General features: G+C 40.2%; 1 protein-coding gene across 1 annotated transcript in view; it reads left to right on the top strand.

Moving 5' to 3' along the window:
- wu:fj49a02 (myomegalin) overlaps positions 1 to 18,926 on the top strand; it is a 44,486-nt gene that overhangs the window by 3,900 nt on the left and 21,660 nt on the right. Inside the window, 6 exon segments of the mRNA XM_034196126.1 lie at positions 2,713 to 2,823; positions 8,561 to 8,637; positions 10,934 to 11,057; positions 11,149 to 11,306; positions 11,399 to 11,555; positions 12,190 to 12,243. Of these exon segments, the coding sequence (XP_034052017.1) occupies positions 2,713 to 2,823; positions 8,561 to 8,637; positions 10,934 to 11,057; positions 11,149 to 11,306; positions 11,399 to 11,555; positions 12,190 to 12,243 (681 nt within the window).

Here is an 18,926-nt window from a genome sequence, read left to right as displayed (position 1 = left end):
TGGACAGTAACTGAGTAGGCTAACTCTACTCAAGTACCGTCCTTCAAATTCAAAACAAAACAATTTGGAGGTAATTAAACTTTACTGGATTATTTCCATTTTATGCTACTTTATACTTTAATCCAATTACACTTCAGAAGTAATACAGATAGTGTACTTATATTTGTATTAAACTACGTATATAGTTTAGGTTGTGTAGATGATTCAGATAAGTGATACATAATTGTATCAAACATTTTAATACTTTTATTAAACCTTCTGTGTAAATGAAAAGCCACCCCATAGTATATAGGGTCTTGTATAGTACTAGCAGCTGCAACATAAAACATATTATTGTTCTAAAATGGGCCATTGTTCAAAAATATAACTTTGTACACCTTGTTCTTTAAGTACTTTAAGTACTTTAAGCAGTTTAATGGTAATACTTTTGAGTTTTAAACAATATTTAGTATGCAGGGTATTTCCTTGTAGGCCTAACAGTGTATTTGGTCACTGTTGTAGTACTACTTTAACCAGGTAAAGAACCTGAATACTTTGTCCACCACTAAATGCATGTGTTAGTAACATGTGTCAGTGTTATTTTATTAATGATGCTCTTTTGTATCTGTTGTAACTTTTATATAGGATAAACCAGACTTAGTGGAGTGTGTCTTCCTTTTTGATAACTCATCTCTCTGTGGGACGTCAGTCGCCTGGACGCGAGAATAACCATCACAGTTAACAGGATTCACCACTCAGTGAGATTCAGGACACCTCCCTATTAATAGCCCTGTGGCTCCCAGCTCCCAGGTCTCCTATTTCATCCAACTTCTCTCCACTCACCTGTCTGTCGTGCTCCCATTACCTTACCATGCTGCTAACCTTTGTCAGGGGAGTTTTTGAATGAATAGAAGGAAAACATAATTACTTTAAATATTTTCACATAGATTTCAGATGACACAATCACATCCCCTTCAATAATATTCACCCTAAGAGAGTCTAAAGGATTTATTCATTTAGTGCATTATTTAGGTATTGGCCAGTAAGTGTAGGCTACAGGCTGTCAGTTCTGTGATGAGGCTGTTGTCACTCATTCAGTTGTTATAGCTAACATGTTAGCAAACAGCTAGTGTCATATCCAGCAGGCACAACATTAGCACTCATTTTGACTCGTGTTTCGTGACACCAAACGACTGTAAGTCAGACATTAACTCTGCTTTTAGCTCTGTTTTGGTCTCCGGCAACGTCTGAACAATATATCTGGACATTGCATTAATCTAACAATATTTTACTTTCTTAAGAGGCTAGCTTTAGCGAGTGGCTAATTGTACCTGTGTTTCCTTTGGTGCTGGGCAGGTAGCGCGGTTACTCTTATCCACTTATGTTGTTGATTCTTGTTTTTGCTTTATGTTTCTTCCTCAGAAATGATACCCGCTACAGCTTAAAAACTAAAACCTCTCTGTGACAAGTGAGACACAACCATGCAATTAATGTCCTCACCTTACTTACAAAACAATTAGCTACAATTAGCTAGCTAAAAGAGACAAACGTAGAGCTGCTTAGTCGGCTGATAAGTATGTGTATGTTTATTGACCCCCTTTTACATTAGTGTTAACCAGTGGTATAATATGAGAAAGTACATTTATTCAAGGACTCTTCTTAAGTAAAATAATTGAAATACGTGTACTTAACTTTACTCGAGTATTTTTACATTATGCTACTTTTTACTTCACTACATTTTTTAGGCAAATGTGGTACTTTATACTCCAATACATTTATTTGACATATTTAGTTACTAGCTACTTTGCACATTTAGATTATAAATGCACCATTTTAATCAGCTAATACATTATTATATATTATCATAGGTTAAGCTGCCCAGTAGTTTAGATTAATTCAATACACCCCACTTTACCAAGTGCAACATTGAAGTGATGCACACATTAAGGCAACAATAATTTAAATACAATCTATGAAATAATTAAACAAATCTCTGGTGCTTTAAATGGCCATTTTGCATAACGTATGCTTTTAAATTAAAGTTGAATCCACATCAAACGAGTTAGATAAAATACTAAAGACAGAAGAGGACCCACATCCAGCCCCCGCCTTTCTCATCATGTGCCTGTTTGTTCCTTCTGGTGCTCCTGTTTTGCAGAGGCATGAGATTTCTCTTCATATCACAACTGCCTGTGATCCCCTCTGCCTTTTACCTCACCCCTACACCCTCCCTCGGCCCCTCGTCTCCCCTTCCACCCTCTCCCCTGGCAGTCTGGGATTCCAGGGATGTCTCCTCCTGTAAAATAAGCCCCAGCCCGTCCCCAGTAGATCAGAGCCCAGCATGGAGCTGTCATGGCTGCATCTCTGACTGCCGGCTGCAGAGCCGCCCTCTGCACTGCAAACACCCCTTTAGACTCTAGTGAATGTGTTAGTTTTAGTGTGTGTTTGTAAAGGGTATCCCAATGGCCTGTTAGAGGCTAGGATGCCATTTTGTAAATAATTTGTTTATTTTGACATTATGCTCTTTTGGAGAAGGAGGTAGCATGTCTAACGGTTACCGGACTCTAACACATGGACATGGCTTGACAGTCAATGTCCTTTAATATGGACTTCGTGTTCCCCCGTGATACGGAGAGGTCGAAGACGACGTTCATTTTTTACCTATAACGGACATGTCACACCTTATCGGTGCTCTGTGACGTCATGTCTAACGGTTACCGTACTTTGTCACAGCACCTGAATGACTTGAAGAAGGAGAACTTCAGCCTCAAGCTCCGAATCTACTTCCTGGAGGAGAGGATTCAGCAGAAGTACGAGGAGAGCAGTGAGGATGTCTATCGTACGGTGAGTAGGGCACCTCTCAGAGAATGTGTGTGGAAACCTGTTTGACTGATGATTAATATGAATATATGTTAGGTATTGCTGTTTAGGGGCGAAGGGTTGATCAAAAAGATGGATTTTGCCCTGTAGAGAGATTTGACAGTGAGTAGCTTATCAAGAGAGGTAATTGCTGTCTTTGTGTCATGGTTTGTCTTTTATCATGGCATTATGCAGGTATGTTATCCTGAAAGGTTGCTTTACTGAGCCACTTCCACTGTTTGTTGACCCAGCTGTCGCACTGATGTGGTTCAAGTGATGTGACCGGCCATCTGTTTGTTTTACCAGGTGGCTGTTTTTAGATATGGCTTCCCTTTGAAAGACTACACATAAGCTAGTTCTTTGCTCAGTAATAATTGATGAAGTTTGTGCCAAAAATTGTCCAGAAGGACCTTTATTTTGCTCTCCATGATTGTCTTTTACTGGGAGTTGTGATCATTATTATGTTATTGTTATATCCTTAGTACGGTGTACATTTAGTTTTGCCCATCCTGCAACCCTCAATAAATAAAAGACCTGGTGGCATACGTGGTGACCTTAAGAGCCTTGACGATTGGTCGTTTGACACAAAAATAATAAAAAAACAACAACTTTATTGATAATGAATTAGTCCTTAAATCAATTTCTCATGCAACCTTTGTGAACAATTCAGTTTTAAGCCCTTCAAATATGCAGATTCCCTACTTCCTTTTGACTGAAATCTGAATGAAATGTGTCAGTAACTCCAAGTATAACAATGTGAAGGTATTGAAAGTTGACATCCCTGGTCAGAATGCTTTTCATGTTCAATATTGCTTTCATCTACTGATGTATCATTTAATTTAATTTAATTTCAAACCTTTATTTAACCTTTATTGGTCCCATTGAGATCATAGATCTCTTTTTCAAGGGAGACCTGCAGCATAGGTTCCACATGAAACATAAAACAATAAAGGACATCATACATTATATTTACAGGATACATTTACATAGTTATAGACATTTACAAGTGGCCATAGTATCAACGAGCATTTCATTTAGCCTAACTTTAAAAACATGCAGAGGAATGAGATTGCTTAGTTTCAATTCTTGCTGAAGATTGTTCCAAGCAAGTGGAGCTGCGACAGTCCTTGCTCTTGGCACATCTAACAATACTACATCATGCGATCTCAGACAATAGCTGCTTGCAACTCTCTGTGTTATCAGAGAGCAGATATAATACGGGAGTTTACCCAACAAAGCTTTATAAATAAACGTGTACCAATGACTGAGCCTCTTTACAGTAAGTGATGGCAAACCTGCCTTGGCATACAGGGTACAGCGCTGTGTAAGTGCTTTACAATTTGTGACAAATCTCAGTGCGCTGTGATAGGTGGCATCTAACTTGTTCAGGCAATGGGCAGGTGCATTCATATACAACAAATCACCATAGTCCAGCACAGGTATAAAGGTCACAGTGACTAGCCTTTTCCTGGCCATCAAGCTGATACACTGGCTCAGTACTGCTGCTGATACTGAACGTATTATGTATGTTGGGTATCAGCCATCATTGGGAGAAGATCTTCCTTGCGTTTATCAAATACTTCCTGATTTAAATAGTTAAATATCAATTTTGAATTTGATTTAATCTAGGATAAGTTAGGTGCCTCTTGATAGGTGCCGACTTACTTTGAGAAAGTTGTCTTTCTCAAAGTAAGCTATAGGCCAAGAGGTGACCTCAGCTCTTAGTTTGTCAGCCCGAAATTCAGTCAAGGTTTGGGGGACAATTCAAACGTTATTCTTTTTCTGTTTTGAGTAGGGTGAAAACACGTTGCCGATTTAAATGTATTTGTCTTATCCCACATGTTTCCCTGATTAATACAATTGATATACTGACAATCTCTATTCATTGCTGCAATAGCTACTGCAACAGATACACTTTTTGAAATTGTTGGATATAAATGTTGGCAAAAATGTGGTTTTATCATTTCAGGAAGAGAGTTGATATCGATGAGACCAAATAAATAACTTTAAAGTTTTTAATATTTCCCTCGAGGCTTGCTAAGGGAACATTGTTTGACTTCATCGTTAGTGCTAAGGCCACACATGTGAATAGGTATTGAAAAAACTCACTTTAACTACTGTATGTTCTGTACTCTACTCTGTTGCTGCTGTGCTGCCTGGCTTTATTGCAGAATAGGCCGATTGATAGATCAATCTATTGACTGAACACTTTAAGTCCAGTATCTTGTTTCAAATGTGAGGAGTTTTTGCTTTGTTCTGTTTTTAAAAAAAAATCTTATTCAGCACATATTTGGGTTTTGGACTTTCCAGACCAAACAGAAAATATGATGCTGTTTGTGGAAATGTGTTGCAAGCATTTTTCACAATGTTCTATATTAAACAATTGACCAAAAAACTAACAATGCAAAATAAAAAGTGTTAACAAATTAGATATATCTTGTAGTCCTAAAATGGCCTACTTTTTCATTGTACGTGTCATGCATGTGTGTTATTTCTAACTGTGTCTGTGTCTCTCTGTGTGTGCGTGTAAACTTTGCACCGACAATAAGGTGACCCGGTTCAGCTGTCGTCTGTTTACAGGAGGCAGCCAACATTTAAAACTCCCCTCTTTCTCTCTGCCTTCATTTCAAATCCCTGCTGATCATCAACATCTCTTTGATCATGCCGAACAAGACCTGAGAGTCCAGTAACTTATCCTCACAATTACTGCATACCAGCAGTGATTGGGTAAACTGATCCCACGTCATCAGAGTGGATTTTAATCCCCGAGCTTCAATCTCTCTCTCTGTTTGGCTGAAGGTTAATCGGTCTAATCACAGTTTTATTGGGGACTAAATCTTTGTTCCGTAGTTGTTATCTGACCTGAGCTGTTAGTCGAGTGTCAGTGTTCCCGTCCTCCCTCCAAAGTATTCAGTGTAATATAGCACACTAGGTGTGTTGGTCCTGGGCACATAGTGATCTCGCTCTGAGCTGCAGAGACTCTATTTATAGAGCAGGCCTCGGTGCACTGACTTATTTATCACATGTTCATACGAGTGTCCATATGTGACAAATGACATGATTCAAGTCAAGCATCATAATGCATACGTGTGTTTTTACGTTTCTCCTTACCATATCGTTTGTTAGAGTAAAAGCATTTCATTTCAGTCACGTCAGTTCATTAATACACTTTAAAATTATAAGCAACTTACAGCCCAACAACAATATTTTAGTTCACAATAAAAACACATATTTTTGAATATGTTTAATGTTATTAAGGTGCCAGATTGTATACTGAAGCATCAAAATAGAATAAATAGTTACATTTAGTTTCAAAATATAGTCAGTAAAAGAAAATATTTGAAAGTAAAGTAAGAAAGATGAGTGGTGGGCCTTTAAATGTAAATTAATTATATCTAAAAATAAATAATTACATTTAATTATTAACTGGCACGTATTTATTAAGTGGCACTTAACTGGTCTTTAATTTTTCAGTATTTTATCAAATGTTTGTAGACCAAACTAATAATTGATTCATAAACAAATAAACAGCAGATTAATCAAAGCATGAAAATAATGTAGCATATTGTACTGAACATTTTGTTTTTCACAGTAATGTTAACAAAACGATTCAACAAGAGCATTTTCAAGGTTTATTATTAAAGAATGTGCAGCATCATTAACATATCAATTCAAATAAGTTATAATATCTGTCCGTAGTAGATGATTCACAGCGTTGCAGGTGTGTTAGTTGTGTTCATGTCAGTGCAGCCTTCTCTTGCACAGCTTGGTTATTAGGGGGTCTGTTGCTGAGGCCGGAGGGTAGCAGAATAGCAGGTGCTCGGTGATGGGCGTCTATATTTAGCGCTGTTTTCAAGATGGGACGATGTCTCTCTTACCATAAGCCAAGTTGTTGATACACACGCAGGAATAAAAGTTCCTCCTACTTGCGTGTTACATGATTTATTATTAGAGCATTTGAGTGATCATTTACCGTCATTAGCTTTGAAGAATACTTGTGTTGCATAAGTTCCAGTTGCTGCTGAATGACTTTACTCAGTTCGGTACAGTTGAATGCATTAGAGATTTGGTTTGAAGCTTTACGCTTTGTGTCTATGTACTTAAAGACACTTAAAACTAATTATGAATTCAAGAATTATATGAAACATATTTAACACTGAATACAGTTATTAGATATATAAGTGTCATTACCATGCACTGCACAGCCAACCTCAGAGGAATACAGAAAGGGTATTTTTAACCACAACTTAATGTCTGTTATTCATTCATTTCTGCCAACCTTTTTCAACTTTGATAATACTACCATCTTAGGAAATAAGATATCGTTGTTCTTTCTTCAATGCAAAGTAACTTAATAGCTTAGAATTCATTCTACAAGGAGTGAAAATGTGTAATCTCAGACTTGTCGTGACCAGTTTATGTGCAAGTGTTATGTTCTTTGGTCACACCAGCAGAATGGATGTGTGTGTGGGTAGTGAGCAGCAGTGTGTTGGTGTTGAGTACTCAGTGTGCCTCTCAGCAACATGTTTATGAGCACTGCAGGCTTCAGGCTGCGTGCGATGGAGCATGTGTAACCCAGAACTGTGTGAGTGATGGGAACACAAAGCTCTCTGGCAGGGACATTGTAAGGTCAACATACTTGGACATGCTTAAAGACATAATACAACTTTTCAAGAAGAGACAGACGAGGACAGGCAGACATAGAGAGACACATGGACAGAGAAGCAGCTACATAAATATCAAGGGAAAGAGAAAGTGAACAATCTGATCCGTGTCAAGCTAAAACCAGCTATCTGATGAGTCACTATGAAATAAATGGTACTCCTGACGTACACGATCAAAATGGAAAGATTGAGCCCCACCAATCCTGCTTTCCAAATCCTCTGTCCACCCAGCCCAGTGTTAGAGCCCTGATTGGCCGAGAAATCCCCCCTGTGGGCCCAGCAGGTAAACAAACTGTGGAGTTTATCCTTTGGCCCCTGGGTTGATTATCTGAGGTGCACTGGATTCTGCAGCTCTAAAAATACACCGGCACTGACAGCACGGTCAGATGTTCAGTGCTGATGGTACACAGCTCTCACCCTGATCACTCTGCTGAGAGAGAAGAGTGTCATGAAGAGATGTAAGAAACAAGGTGGCAAGAATACTCAAGAACCAGATCAATACTGTGTTTTTTTAATATAGTATCTGTAATAGCCTCAGGTATACAGAACAGACATACAGACACAATTTACACAAGAGATGAGATATATGTATTACCCCGATTTACATGAATGCATGAACCTAACATGGCTTCAAAGTCCTTAGTCACTGCAATACATGACAAGCTTTGTCTTAAAAAAATGTTTTATTAATGTGTTCTTATACCATATATGCACAAAACCAGTTCTGTTTTTTCATTTTTATCAATCAGCACCGTGTCCTGACAAGTCAAAAATGATACAGTGAAAATGGTATAGTGTTAAATGTTACTTTTAATAGGCCTACACAGGTGTTTCCAGTTCTGGCTGATTACAACCCACATAGTCTTGAGAGGAGGTCAAATCAGCCAATACAGTGAAAACACCTGGTGGTGTGTGAACTATCGGTGTTAAACTTTAGTATTCACAATGTAAATAGTTATTCAAATGACCATTTATCAAGATGTTATGCTGAAAGGAGATGATGTGTGTTTATGATGAGTAATAATGACTAATAACTGCTCCCTGCTCCTCTGCTGCAGAACATCGAGCTGAAGGTGGAAGTAGAGAGCTTGAAGCAGGAGCTCCAGGAGAAACAGCAGCATCTGGACAAGGCACTGTAAGTACACAAATGTTTATCATATTTATTTAAACATTGAAGTGTGAATGTTGGTGTCAAAATGTTTTAATTATAGATATTTTAAAACAAAGAGAATGTTTAACTTAACTGTAAAACACTATAAAAGGACCTTTCTGCACTGTAATGTCTGTAATTAATGGCAGACTAGACAGGCAGATATCTTCTGTCCTTGTATTGATACTAACCGCACAATATCATATTACTATGTTGTTTTAATTTTTCATTAACTCCTTTTGGATCAGTTTATTTAAATATGTTATTTGGTTAAATATTCTTTAATAAAAACTGTTATTTAGGCGGATAAACAAGTTGCTTCAATGGCCTGTTTGAATTGTAGGCTTTGATAACAAAAAGGATATAGTCTATTTTTATCCGTGGGCCCATTTGACTCCTGAAAGTTGTATGTGTCTTACGTGCATGTCCACCTCCATTCAGGCTCCATGTCCCTGTCTTTACTGTGGTAGCACCTCATGTCTCTAACAGCTATGTCACGCAGCAGCTGATAGGGATGACACATACACAGGCATTAGGGACAAACACAAACTTTACGGATATTCAAGTCAAACTCACAACTTGAACCCCGGAGATGTTACGAAAGTATTGTTTATAATTATTTTTCGACCGGCTATAACACCTGCTGTTGTGGTAAATATCACATGATGATGATACAGACTGGGGTATTGACGCTTGAAGAGTTTGTAATTTAATAATGGTTAGGTTTACCTGTTGTTTAAAAACAAGGAAAACCAGTTTATGCTATCATGCCATAAATATATTTACGTTTAAAACAGATGTTGCCCCGTAGAGAACTTGAACCTGCTGCAGAGTTTGGTAGATTGATGGACAGTGGAGGTCTCCTGGGTTGTAAGGATAGTGGCATTTCAGTTCCCACACTTCATAATACCCGGCATTGCGTTACTGCTGAAATCGACAGAGATGCTGCTTAAAGGTCAGGGTTGTTGACCTTTTAAATCAGTGTGATTCATCATTGGCTTACTGTTGGTGCTCCTGGAAAGGATAGATTGTCTCTTATTACTGCTTTCTATTTTGATTGCCATTGTCACTCCCTATCTTTACATTGTGTTGTATTGTTACAGTCTGTCCGACACGTGTTCTTGCCTGCTCTTTTCACATTGTGTGCATATAATTACACATCTGACAGTGTCTTGAATCTAGATTTGTTAGCCTTGCAGCATTTCTCTGTAGTTTGAATTATTTGCATTGTTGACCAAAGTTACTTATGCTGCTCAGATATGCTGGCTGTTGTCCACTACACATAAAGAACATTTGTCCATGAGACAGACATTTGCTTTACTCAGACTGGTTCAAAATATCCCAGTTATTTGAGCTGTAGCATGCGGTGGACGGAGTTAAAAACGTACATAGACAGGGCCCGGGACAGGACTCATGGCGACAGAGCGGCGTGAGCCATTCTGGGAGCAGAAATGTTGGGAGAGCGTCGTTGACTAAGTAATAAAGACAGATGCTCACACAGTTGGGGTTCTGAAGGAGTGAGGGGAACACTTACATCATGAAACAAGAATGCAAAGAAACAATTGCATCCACTGCTGCTTCTTGAGGATACTTTCCTATCAGGATTATGGTGACATTATATATATGCTTGCTTCCGCTGTGACCTTGGTCAGAGTTTGACCGTCTCTCTCTGTAAGGCATGATACTTTTAAAGTTGTATCAGGCCCTCTATTTTTTATATTGTATTGCATAAGATTTTGTTGTCTTTCAGTGTGTGCTCTTATGTAACACGCTCACATGATTTCTTTGTAATTGTAATGTTGCATACACCAGCCGCTTTTTACTGAGCTTGGAAAGTCCAGTTTCTCGCATTGTGCACCTGCAACATCGGACAACCTGCACAACGATCTAATGCTTATGTCACTTTTATCCTAAGGGATATTAAAGATAATAATATCATCCTAATATATTCCCGGGTCAAAATAAAGGATGAATTAATTCATCAATGATGAGCCTTTCACCACTATCAGACTTTGTGAATAATACTAACCTCAATAATAAAAGCCTACTGCATGGGTGAGGCAACTTACTACTATATCATCTCTGCTATAAGTGGAAGGGGGTTGGGTATCCCATGAGCGCTGTAGCAGACAGGAAAGTGAAGACATCATTGTTTCTCCACTCTCTGTCATGGTGCAATGCTAACCCCTCTGCTATCTTTGAATGTGCACATACACTGAGTTGTTTTTGGCTGTATTTAGTGCAATACCCTCTGATCAAATCACTTTCCCCTGTTAAACAGCACAACAGCGGAGAGCTTGACCAATCACAATGAGGCAGAGCTGCAGAGACGCTGTCGGGAGAGACAGCAAGAAATTGACCACATGGAGCAAGTGCTTGAGACCAAGATTCAGCTCCTGCAGGAGGTTTGTCCTCTCTCCCCTACAGCGAGAACTGACACACAGTCAGGTGCCTCAGATTTACAAACCATAATGGTTTTTGTATGTACTTTTCCAGGAAGCCCAGCTAGCACACAGCGAGGCTGAGAGGATGGCCTCGCTGGCTGGATCGCAGTCCCACAACTCCCTCCGCTCCCTTGACACACCCATGGAGGACATCCCAGAGGACGAAAGGCCTCCGAGCCTGCTGTCCCCATTCAACACCAACAAAGACAGGTGCAAAACACTTTCTCAGCCTCCACCACCAACATTATCGAACAGTCCAAATCCACCTCCCTGCCTCACTGTTTCTATCTGTGTGTGATCAGGTTGATAGAGGAGCTGACTAAAGAGCTTTGCTCCAAGGAGGCGCTCATCACCGAGCTGAGCGGGGAGAAGACGACTCTCACCTTCAGGGTGGACGAGCTGGAGGGACAAGTTCAGGAGCTGTCTTCCTCTCTGCTGCAGAAGGACAAGGATGTGGATGTATGTTTACATTTTAGTTCTAACACGAAACATCCAGTCAATTTCCAACTCAATTGAATTCAATAGGCTTTAATGGCATGCTTAAGCACAATAACGATTATTATGAAAGACAATAATTAAAATAAGCAAAAACAAAGTAAATAACAATATGAGTTAATAGAAAACAATAGATAAAAAGTACGTAATATTAAAGCATTCAGCTTAGTATTGGCACAATTTCAATGTGATTTAACTTTAACCTTCTAAAAAACTAAAAATGCTAATGTTAATACATTTACACATACTACTGACAACACATTAAAGGCATGTAAGTGGGGATAACCATCCAGGCAAACCCTGCACACTTTTTTAAGAGCTTTCTAATAATACTGCATTCCTCTGGGCCACCATGTCTCCTCTTGTCAGACTTGTATTCTAAAAAGAGTCCTGAAGCAACATATGTGACATTCCTCAACCTTATCTTAACAGCTATCTTTGTAGGTCACAAGAGTATGAAGTCATCAAGGATTTAATATTTCTGTGAAGGATTATTTTTTTCTGTGTGTAATCCTAATAATGTATATATACATAATATGTATTTTTTTAAATGTGAATATGAGTACAGTAGGTTTATTGTCTGTATCCTCTGTTACAGTTTTATCAGGAGGAACTCGGTCAAGAGAGGCTGCGCATCGAACAGGAGATGCAGGTATGTGTGCAGCTCTTTTGTTTATGCAACTTCACATGTCATTATAGAGTTCTCCACTAAGTGTCAGAACAGCATCACAGATCTCCTTGTTTCATATCAGACCCACTCTGCCTCCTTATGGACAAGCGACGCATAGCATTTTCACACAGAAGCTGACGTCTGTAGATGCAACATGACACATGTATGAATCATTTGTAAATGTCCTAATGGAAGAAAGGAGGGAAATCAGAAAAAGTGGAATATGACCAAGGATCTGGAACAAAAAGGAGCAAAATCTGGTAACATTTGTTCAGTATTCAAAATGTTATCGACATACAGTCTCTGCAAAATGTTCAATGCACAAATCAAAAGGTTAGAAATCAATAGCGCTACTCTCTGTATCAGAAGTGATGGGTAAAAGTAAGTTAAAAAGATCCTGTGGTGTGATGTCATCCACAGTGGCAAAAACACAGAAATGTGTTAATAAATGTTCCTAGAAAGTGAACAAACTGAGGCAAAGACTTAACTGTAATACCCATCAGAGACTGCACTGACCTCACCACCTTCAAAGAACGTACAAAAACTCACCTCTTCAATCTGTCTCTTAATGTGTGATTGTTGTTGTATTGCTTGATTATAATTTGACTAATAACCATATTTATTTGTTGTTCTTTTCTTTTCACTGTAAAAGCGCTTACAAAATGAATCTATTATTATTATTATTATTATACTGCGATGGATGGAGCACCATGTGATGCTCTCAGTGAAGTATCTTGCAGATGGATTATCTCATCATTGAAAGTGCCAGAACCTCATTACATTTACAGACATCCCCAAGGACACATGTCTGCCCTGATGTCTAATGAAACAATAATGGAGGGGGACCATTTCCTTCAAGTCAGCCCACCTTCTTTACTATCAATTTGCAGTTCTATAAATTAATGATTATAACCTTAGTTGGCTTGATTATTAATCTTTCCGGTGCTTTGTAACGTTGCTTAATGTTTTTTGACAATACCGTGAATGGATCGCAGTATTTGTTGTTGCTATGTAAGAAGTTTTAACTTGTAAATCAGTTGTGGTGGATGAATGATGCAAATGATCCCTGCCAGGCAGGCTGCTCAGATTTCACACTGGATGCATGTGTGAGTGTGTGGCTCGTACACTGTGGTCACACTGTGGGATAGTTTCTTTCTAAAAACTCATTTGCATATTATGTGCAGTATTTTGTGTCTATATAGATAAGAAAAGACACAGCCTTGAAATAAGAACAACAAGGAGGGGATGTTTTGGGAGGGTTTAATTTAAAGTAAAATTATTGAATGCAAGTTTATGAATCAATGCACAGAGCATTTGCAAAGGGAGGGGACAGTTGTTTTTTGGTGGTGCTTACAGTATGTGTGCACAGCAATGAGAGCACATATAGAGTCAATTTGCATCAACTCAGAGGTGTGTGTGTGTGTGTGTGTGTGTGTGTGTGTGTGTGTGTGTGTGTGTGTGTGTGTGTGTGTGTGTGTGTGTGTGTGTGTGTGTGTGTGTGTGTGTGTGTGTGTGTGTGTGTGTGTGTGTGTGTGTGTGTGTGTGTGTGTTGTGTGTGTGTGTGTGTGTGTGTTGTGTGTGTGTGTCCATGCCCATGAGGTGCCATCTTTCATATGTGCGTGTTTGAGGCATCTCGCTGGTTAGCAGTTTAGCGGCTCTGGTTTCAGCCTGGTTGTCGATATTTCAGGTTGACCTTTGAGTGCTCAGCGACCCCACCACTGATATCAAGTTGTGTTGGTTCAGACAGACACTCACAACAAGAGCTCTTAATTAGTTCCCCAGACACCACAGCCGAAGATCAAATCTGTCTGGAAAGGGAAAGGAAGAGGCAGGAAATAAATGTCATCTGAAACCTCTTAAGACAATTATTTCCAGGATCTTTCAATTTCACTAAACAGCCAAGACAATTTATTGAAAATAACTGAAGCTTGAGTTTACTTTGACAGAATCAGCAATCATGATCTTGATGCAGACACAAGGGTCTACACTGACCTTCACACTAACAAGGGGGCACAGGATCTGAACTCTGTCCTGAAGCAATAGAACTGCTTTGATGATGAAAATATATCTACAGTCAACGGGAGAGTTTGCACTGCGTATCTGCAGGGAAGTTGCAGCGTGACAGCAAGACCATTTGTTTTGTGCACCCTCGGAAAAAACAAAAATGGTGGTCACTGCAGAGATACTGCAGAGATGCCCAGTCAAATGCATGAGAAAGGGTCGGTTGTTTGACTAACACAGTCAAATCATTGTTTGAAGATATCTGCACCACAGCAACAAGAAATACAAGTTATAAATATATTGAGCCAGGAGCATGTTTTGACTTTGACACAAGTTACACTGGTCTGATGAGGAAGCTATTCAAGAACAAAACCCCAGTATGATTTTACTTTTAAAATAGCATTTAGAAAGCTCAGTAAGTTTGCGTTCAACTAAGTGAGCTTTACTACCAATGGATCTAAGGATGTTCTTTTTTTAATTATGCAATAATACTTTGTCATGCCTTTTAAAATAATGAATGTACAAATAAATAAATAAACAGTCATGTCTTAAAAATGCCTAGAGTAATTCCACTACCATCTACTACTTAATAGAAGACAGGCAGTAGTTGTAATAGAGGATATGCAGTTAAAAAAACATGTATACAAATATACAAATATAACAGAGAATAAAAGTGATTTAATGTAATTGTTTTTTGTAGTTTAAAGCCATTTATAGTATAGTTATAGACTTACATTGTAAACGGGGTACAACATAATATAGCAAAACTGTACAGTCATACCCATTACAATTTGAATAAGATACAAATAGACTAGAATAGAGTCTACTCTTTAATTTTACAGAGCGTCACTAATGTTACCATGCTACCGAGCATTTCACCTGTTCAGTCAGGCGAACAGAGCTTAGTAAACTGGGCAGGAGGAAGTCAAAGACTCCCAGGGGATAATCACTCTGTCTCTTTACCAAAAGCCCCTTAAAAAGTTAATGATTAGTGTTTCCATATCATTTTGTGTTTCAAAAATAATTATTGTTGTTTGGAATTTTCATCATAGAGGATAATAAACCGTGAGCATCTCTGTATGGCTGCATCATGTTTCTCCACCCCTTGTATTCTCTGGATGGTTTGCTCCACCGCTGCAGGTCTGATTCAGTCAGCCACATCGTTATCAGCCCGGAGGATCTCCGACCGAACGCGGCACCTATCCCGCAGAGCGCGTGTTTGCCTCTCGAGCTGTCAGAAAAGGCTCTGTTATGAATGAAAGAGTACTTTCTATGGACAAAGATACCAGGGAGAGACTCCTAAGACTGTACCGGCGCGACTGATACTGCTCTCCGTTGGTTTCCGGATTATTACCGTTCCCCGAGTCATTATTAACCTGACTGCGCGCGGTGCGGCTCGTGTGTCCCGACTGATGGTGCAGAAGAGCGTGAGGGTCTGTTGGACAATGAGAAAGAAGGATTGTGTGACAGCGGGAGGACGATACCAAGACAGATACTACTGCATCTGATTGACGAGACATTCACATGACTTCGCTACGGGGGTGTGCGCCATATTCCCGACGCACCTGCAGCACCTTCAGCAAATGAATGCTTATCCTGGGTTGATGGATATTTTTTTAATGACAGAGACAGTATTTATTGATCCTGCCAAGGATTTCATGTGAAACCCTTTTCTACAAGCATATATTGTCTACCTCATTTCATAAACCATTGAATGTAATGCCATTGCAAGGACTAATTTCATCAGCAGCTTTACATTATTTCAGATGAAAACAGCTTTTATTATGCATTAAAGGTTCAGTCTAATGCAGCTTGAAGCACTGCTCTTTTGTGTTCCTATGGGATCAAATGCATCCTAAGGACTCAGGTGTCCTTGTGTCAGAGTAAATAAGGATAATTATAAACCTGTGGAATGCTTGATCTCAAGATGAAGGAAGTGTGTCGCATCTGTGGACGGGAGCTCTGCGGTAACCAGCGTCGATGGATCTTCCATCCTACCCCCAAGCTCAACCTGCAAGTGCTGCTGTCTCACGCTCTGGGGCAAGAGCTGACTCGGGACGGCAGAGGGGAGTTTGCCTGCTCCAAGTGCACCTTCATGCTGGACCGCATGTATCGCTTCGACACCGTGATCGCCCGTGTGGAAGCCCTGTCCATTGAGAGGCTGCAGCGGCTCCTGCAGGAGAAACACCGGCTCAGGCAGTGCATTGGCGGGCTCTACCGGAAAACAAACTCAGAAGAAGGTGCTGTAACATCTGGAGACAATGAAGAACTTGGAGATGGAATGGTGGACATTTCAGGCCTCACTCATGCAAAGTACTGCTCCCTGCTCCAGGACGATCTGGTCTACTCTTTGTACGAGTCCTGGGCCGACGAAGGCATAGACTGTCAGCACCACCAACACCCTCCTGCTGGTCCAGGGTCAGAGGTCACAGTCACAGGCTCACAGCGTTGTGTTCCCAGCACTCCCAGGAAGTGTCGCGGATGTTCCTACTGGCGAGTGGCCGACTCTGACTATGAAGCTGTTTGTAAGGTGCCCAGGAAGCTGGCACGGAGTATTTCCTGCGGCCCGTCATCCAGATATTCAGCCAGTGTTATTGGAGGGAGTGTGACCGTAGGAGGTGGGGGAGAACGAGAACAAAATAATGTGGAGGATTCAGAAGAACCCCCCTCTTTAACACTGGTTCCTGGTTCTCAGGACCCCTCGAGGACATCAGACAGTGAACGCACCCTGGCTGGAAGAGCCAGCTCCAGCCCCTCTGTAGCATCCTTAGAGCTGACTGAGGAATATATTCAGTCTGGAGCCATAACAGATGGGCGGCTGAGCTCCCCTAGGGAACTTATAGATGACCGGATATCTGACTCCCTCTCTGAGGAGCACATGGGAGCCCCAGCTGGCCCAGCCTCACCCGGCCCCAGCCTCTCTCTGGCTCTCTGTCTGCTGCAGAGCTATGCTGCCTACCGGCCAGTCCTGAGCTCTAAGAGGAGCAAGCTGCCAGTGCTCCAACGCAGTTCCAGTAATGGAGGTCATAGACTCTGCTTCCCTGATCCAGTTCTGGGAATGTCATTTGGGAATCCAGAGGGAGAAAGAGATGACCACACGCCAACTCCTGAGCTGGAGACCCCTGTGATCAGGCTGGTTGATCAGGATCTGAACCTGGCTAACATGCAAGAGTTGTTGGAAGATTTGTACAAAGAATATCCTTCCCCACGTCCTCACCAGGTATAAACCTCGACAGTGATGGTGATTAATACAGGGATTTCACTATTGCTGGATGATGAATCATCATTTCGCCCATGCACTGCAAGTTTGCAGAATTTGCAGCACAATGAGTGAACCAACCCAACACGCTTTGATGTTTGACTGACAATCCCCACAAAACGTGTATTCCTACTATTTTTTTTTTCTCTCAATTGTCCTGCCCACAGCTTCTCCAACAAGCTTTTACACAGGAAGATTTGAGCTTTTGTGTGTAGATGTGGGTTTGTGTGTGTGTGTGCACTTAATTGGCTATATGTGGGAAAACATTACATGAGCAGTCAGGTGAGGGTAAGCTGTGACACAACACATGGCCTAGTTACCGTGTGTATGGGAGTGCAGTGTTTCCCCTAGGTTTACAGCTTTGGGGGGAGGGGGGGTATATCTTTTTTTTAATTCTCTGGAGCAGAGAGAGGAGCTGTGGATTATTGTTATTGATTAATGCATCAGTGTTTCTTAGGTTCAAAAACACTAAACTCACAACTTAAAATGAAAGTGTTTAGTTTATTTAATAAAAGAGCACATGTTCAATGTGAAAACTGACCGTAGATAGATTACTTCAGTTACAATGTGGTGCTATATATATATATATATAATACGGAGCCCAGTGCCCCCCCCTGAAATTCAAGGTGTTTTTTATTTTTATTTTTTTAATTATTATTTTTAAATAATTGTTTGAATTTCAGGGGGGGCACTGGGCTCCGTTGGCAGGGTGCAGCGCCCCACCAAGACGATGGTAGGGGAAACACTGGAGTGTACAAGCACAAGCACTGTCATGTTTGACCCTTTAGCAAGTGTAAATATCTATAATTTTAATGTGAAGCTTATATATTTAAGTGGTTCTAAATTAAGATGTTGAGGATGTACAGTGTCTTCCATCACAACTGCCAAATACACCAAAGCATGAACACAGCCTGCAAACAAATAACTGCGTGCTGGTTTTTCCTGTTGAAAACGAGTACGTTGTAGAACAGGATTTATCTGTGTGATTTAATTATGTGAGGACAACATTTGCGTGTGTGCAATACTAAAACATTCAAGCCAATAATCCTCAACAATAGTTTTTGGATTGGATAGAGTGTGCATTTGTCTCTGCGTGATCTCTGCCAGGGCTGCACCCGAAGTAGGTTAGATGTGGGGAGACATTAAGACAAAGTGACTCCACTACTGGCCTATTTTCACTCTGAGCCCTTGAGGCTAAATGATCCACACATTGTCAGACCATTCTTCCATCTCAACTGTGGTTGGCTAGTTCAATAACCTTATTTAAAAATGTCAACATAATCATTTACGGTTCTAAAAAATGCATTAAACAACTTAGGATCTTGTGAAATCAAGCATAGGTCAGTGTGTCTTATTGATATCCTTCCTCTAGTAAGTGAACATTGGAAACAAGGTTATGTAAAGA

Source organism: Gymnodraco acuticeps, unplaced genomic scaffold (genome assembly GCF_902827175.1).
Source record: "Gymnodraco acuticeps unplaced genomic scaffold, fGymAcu1.1, whole genome shotgun sequence".
NCBI classification, from domain to species: Eukaryota; Metazoa; Chordata; class Actinopteri; order Perciformes; family Bathydraconidae; genus Gymnodraco; species Gymnodraco acuticeps.
The sequence above is the reverse complement of the archived record's forward strand: the minus strand, read 5'-3'. Positions and strand labels throughout refer to the sequence as shown.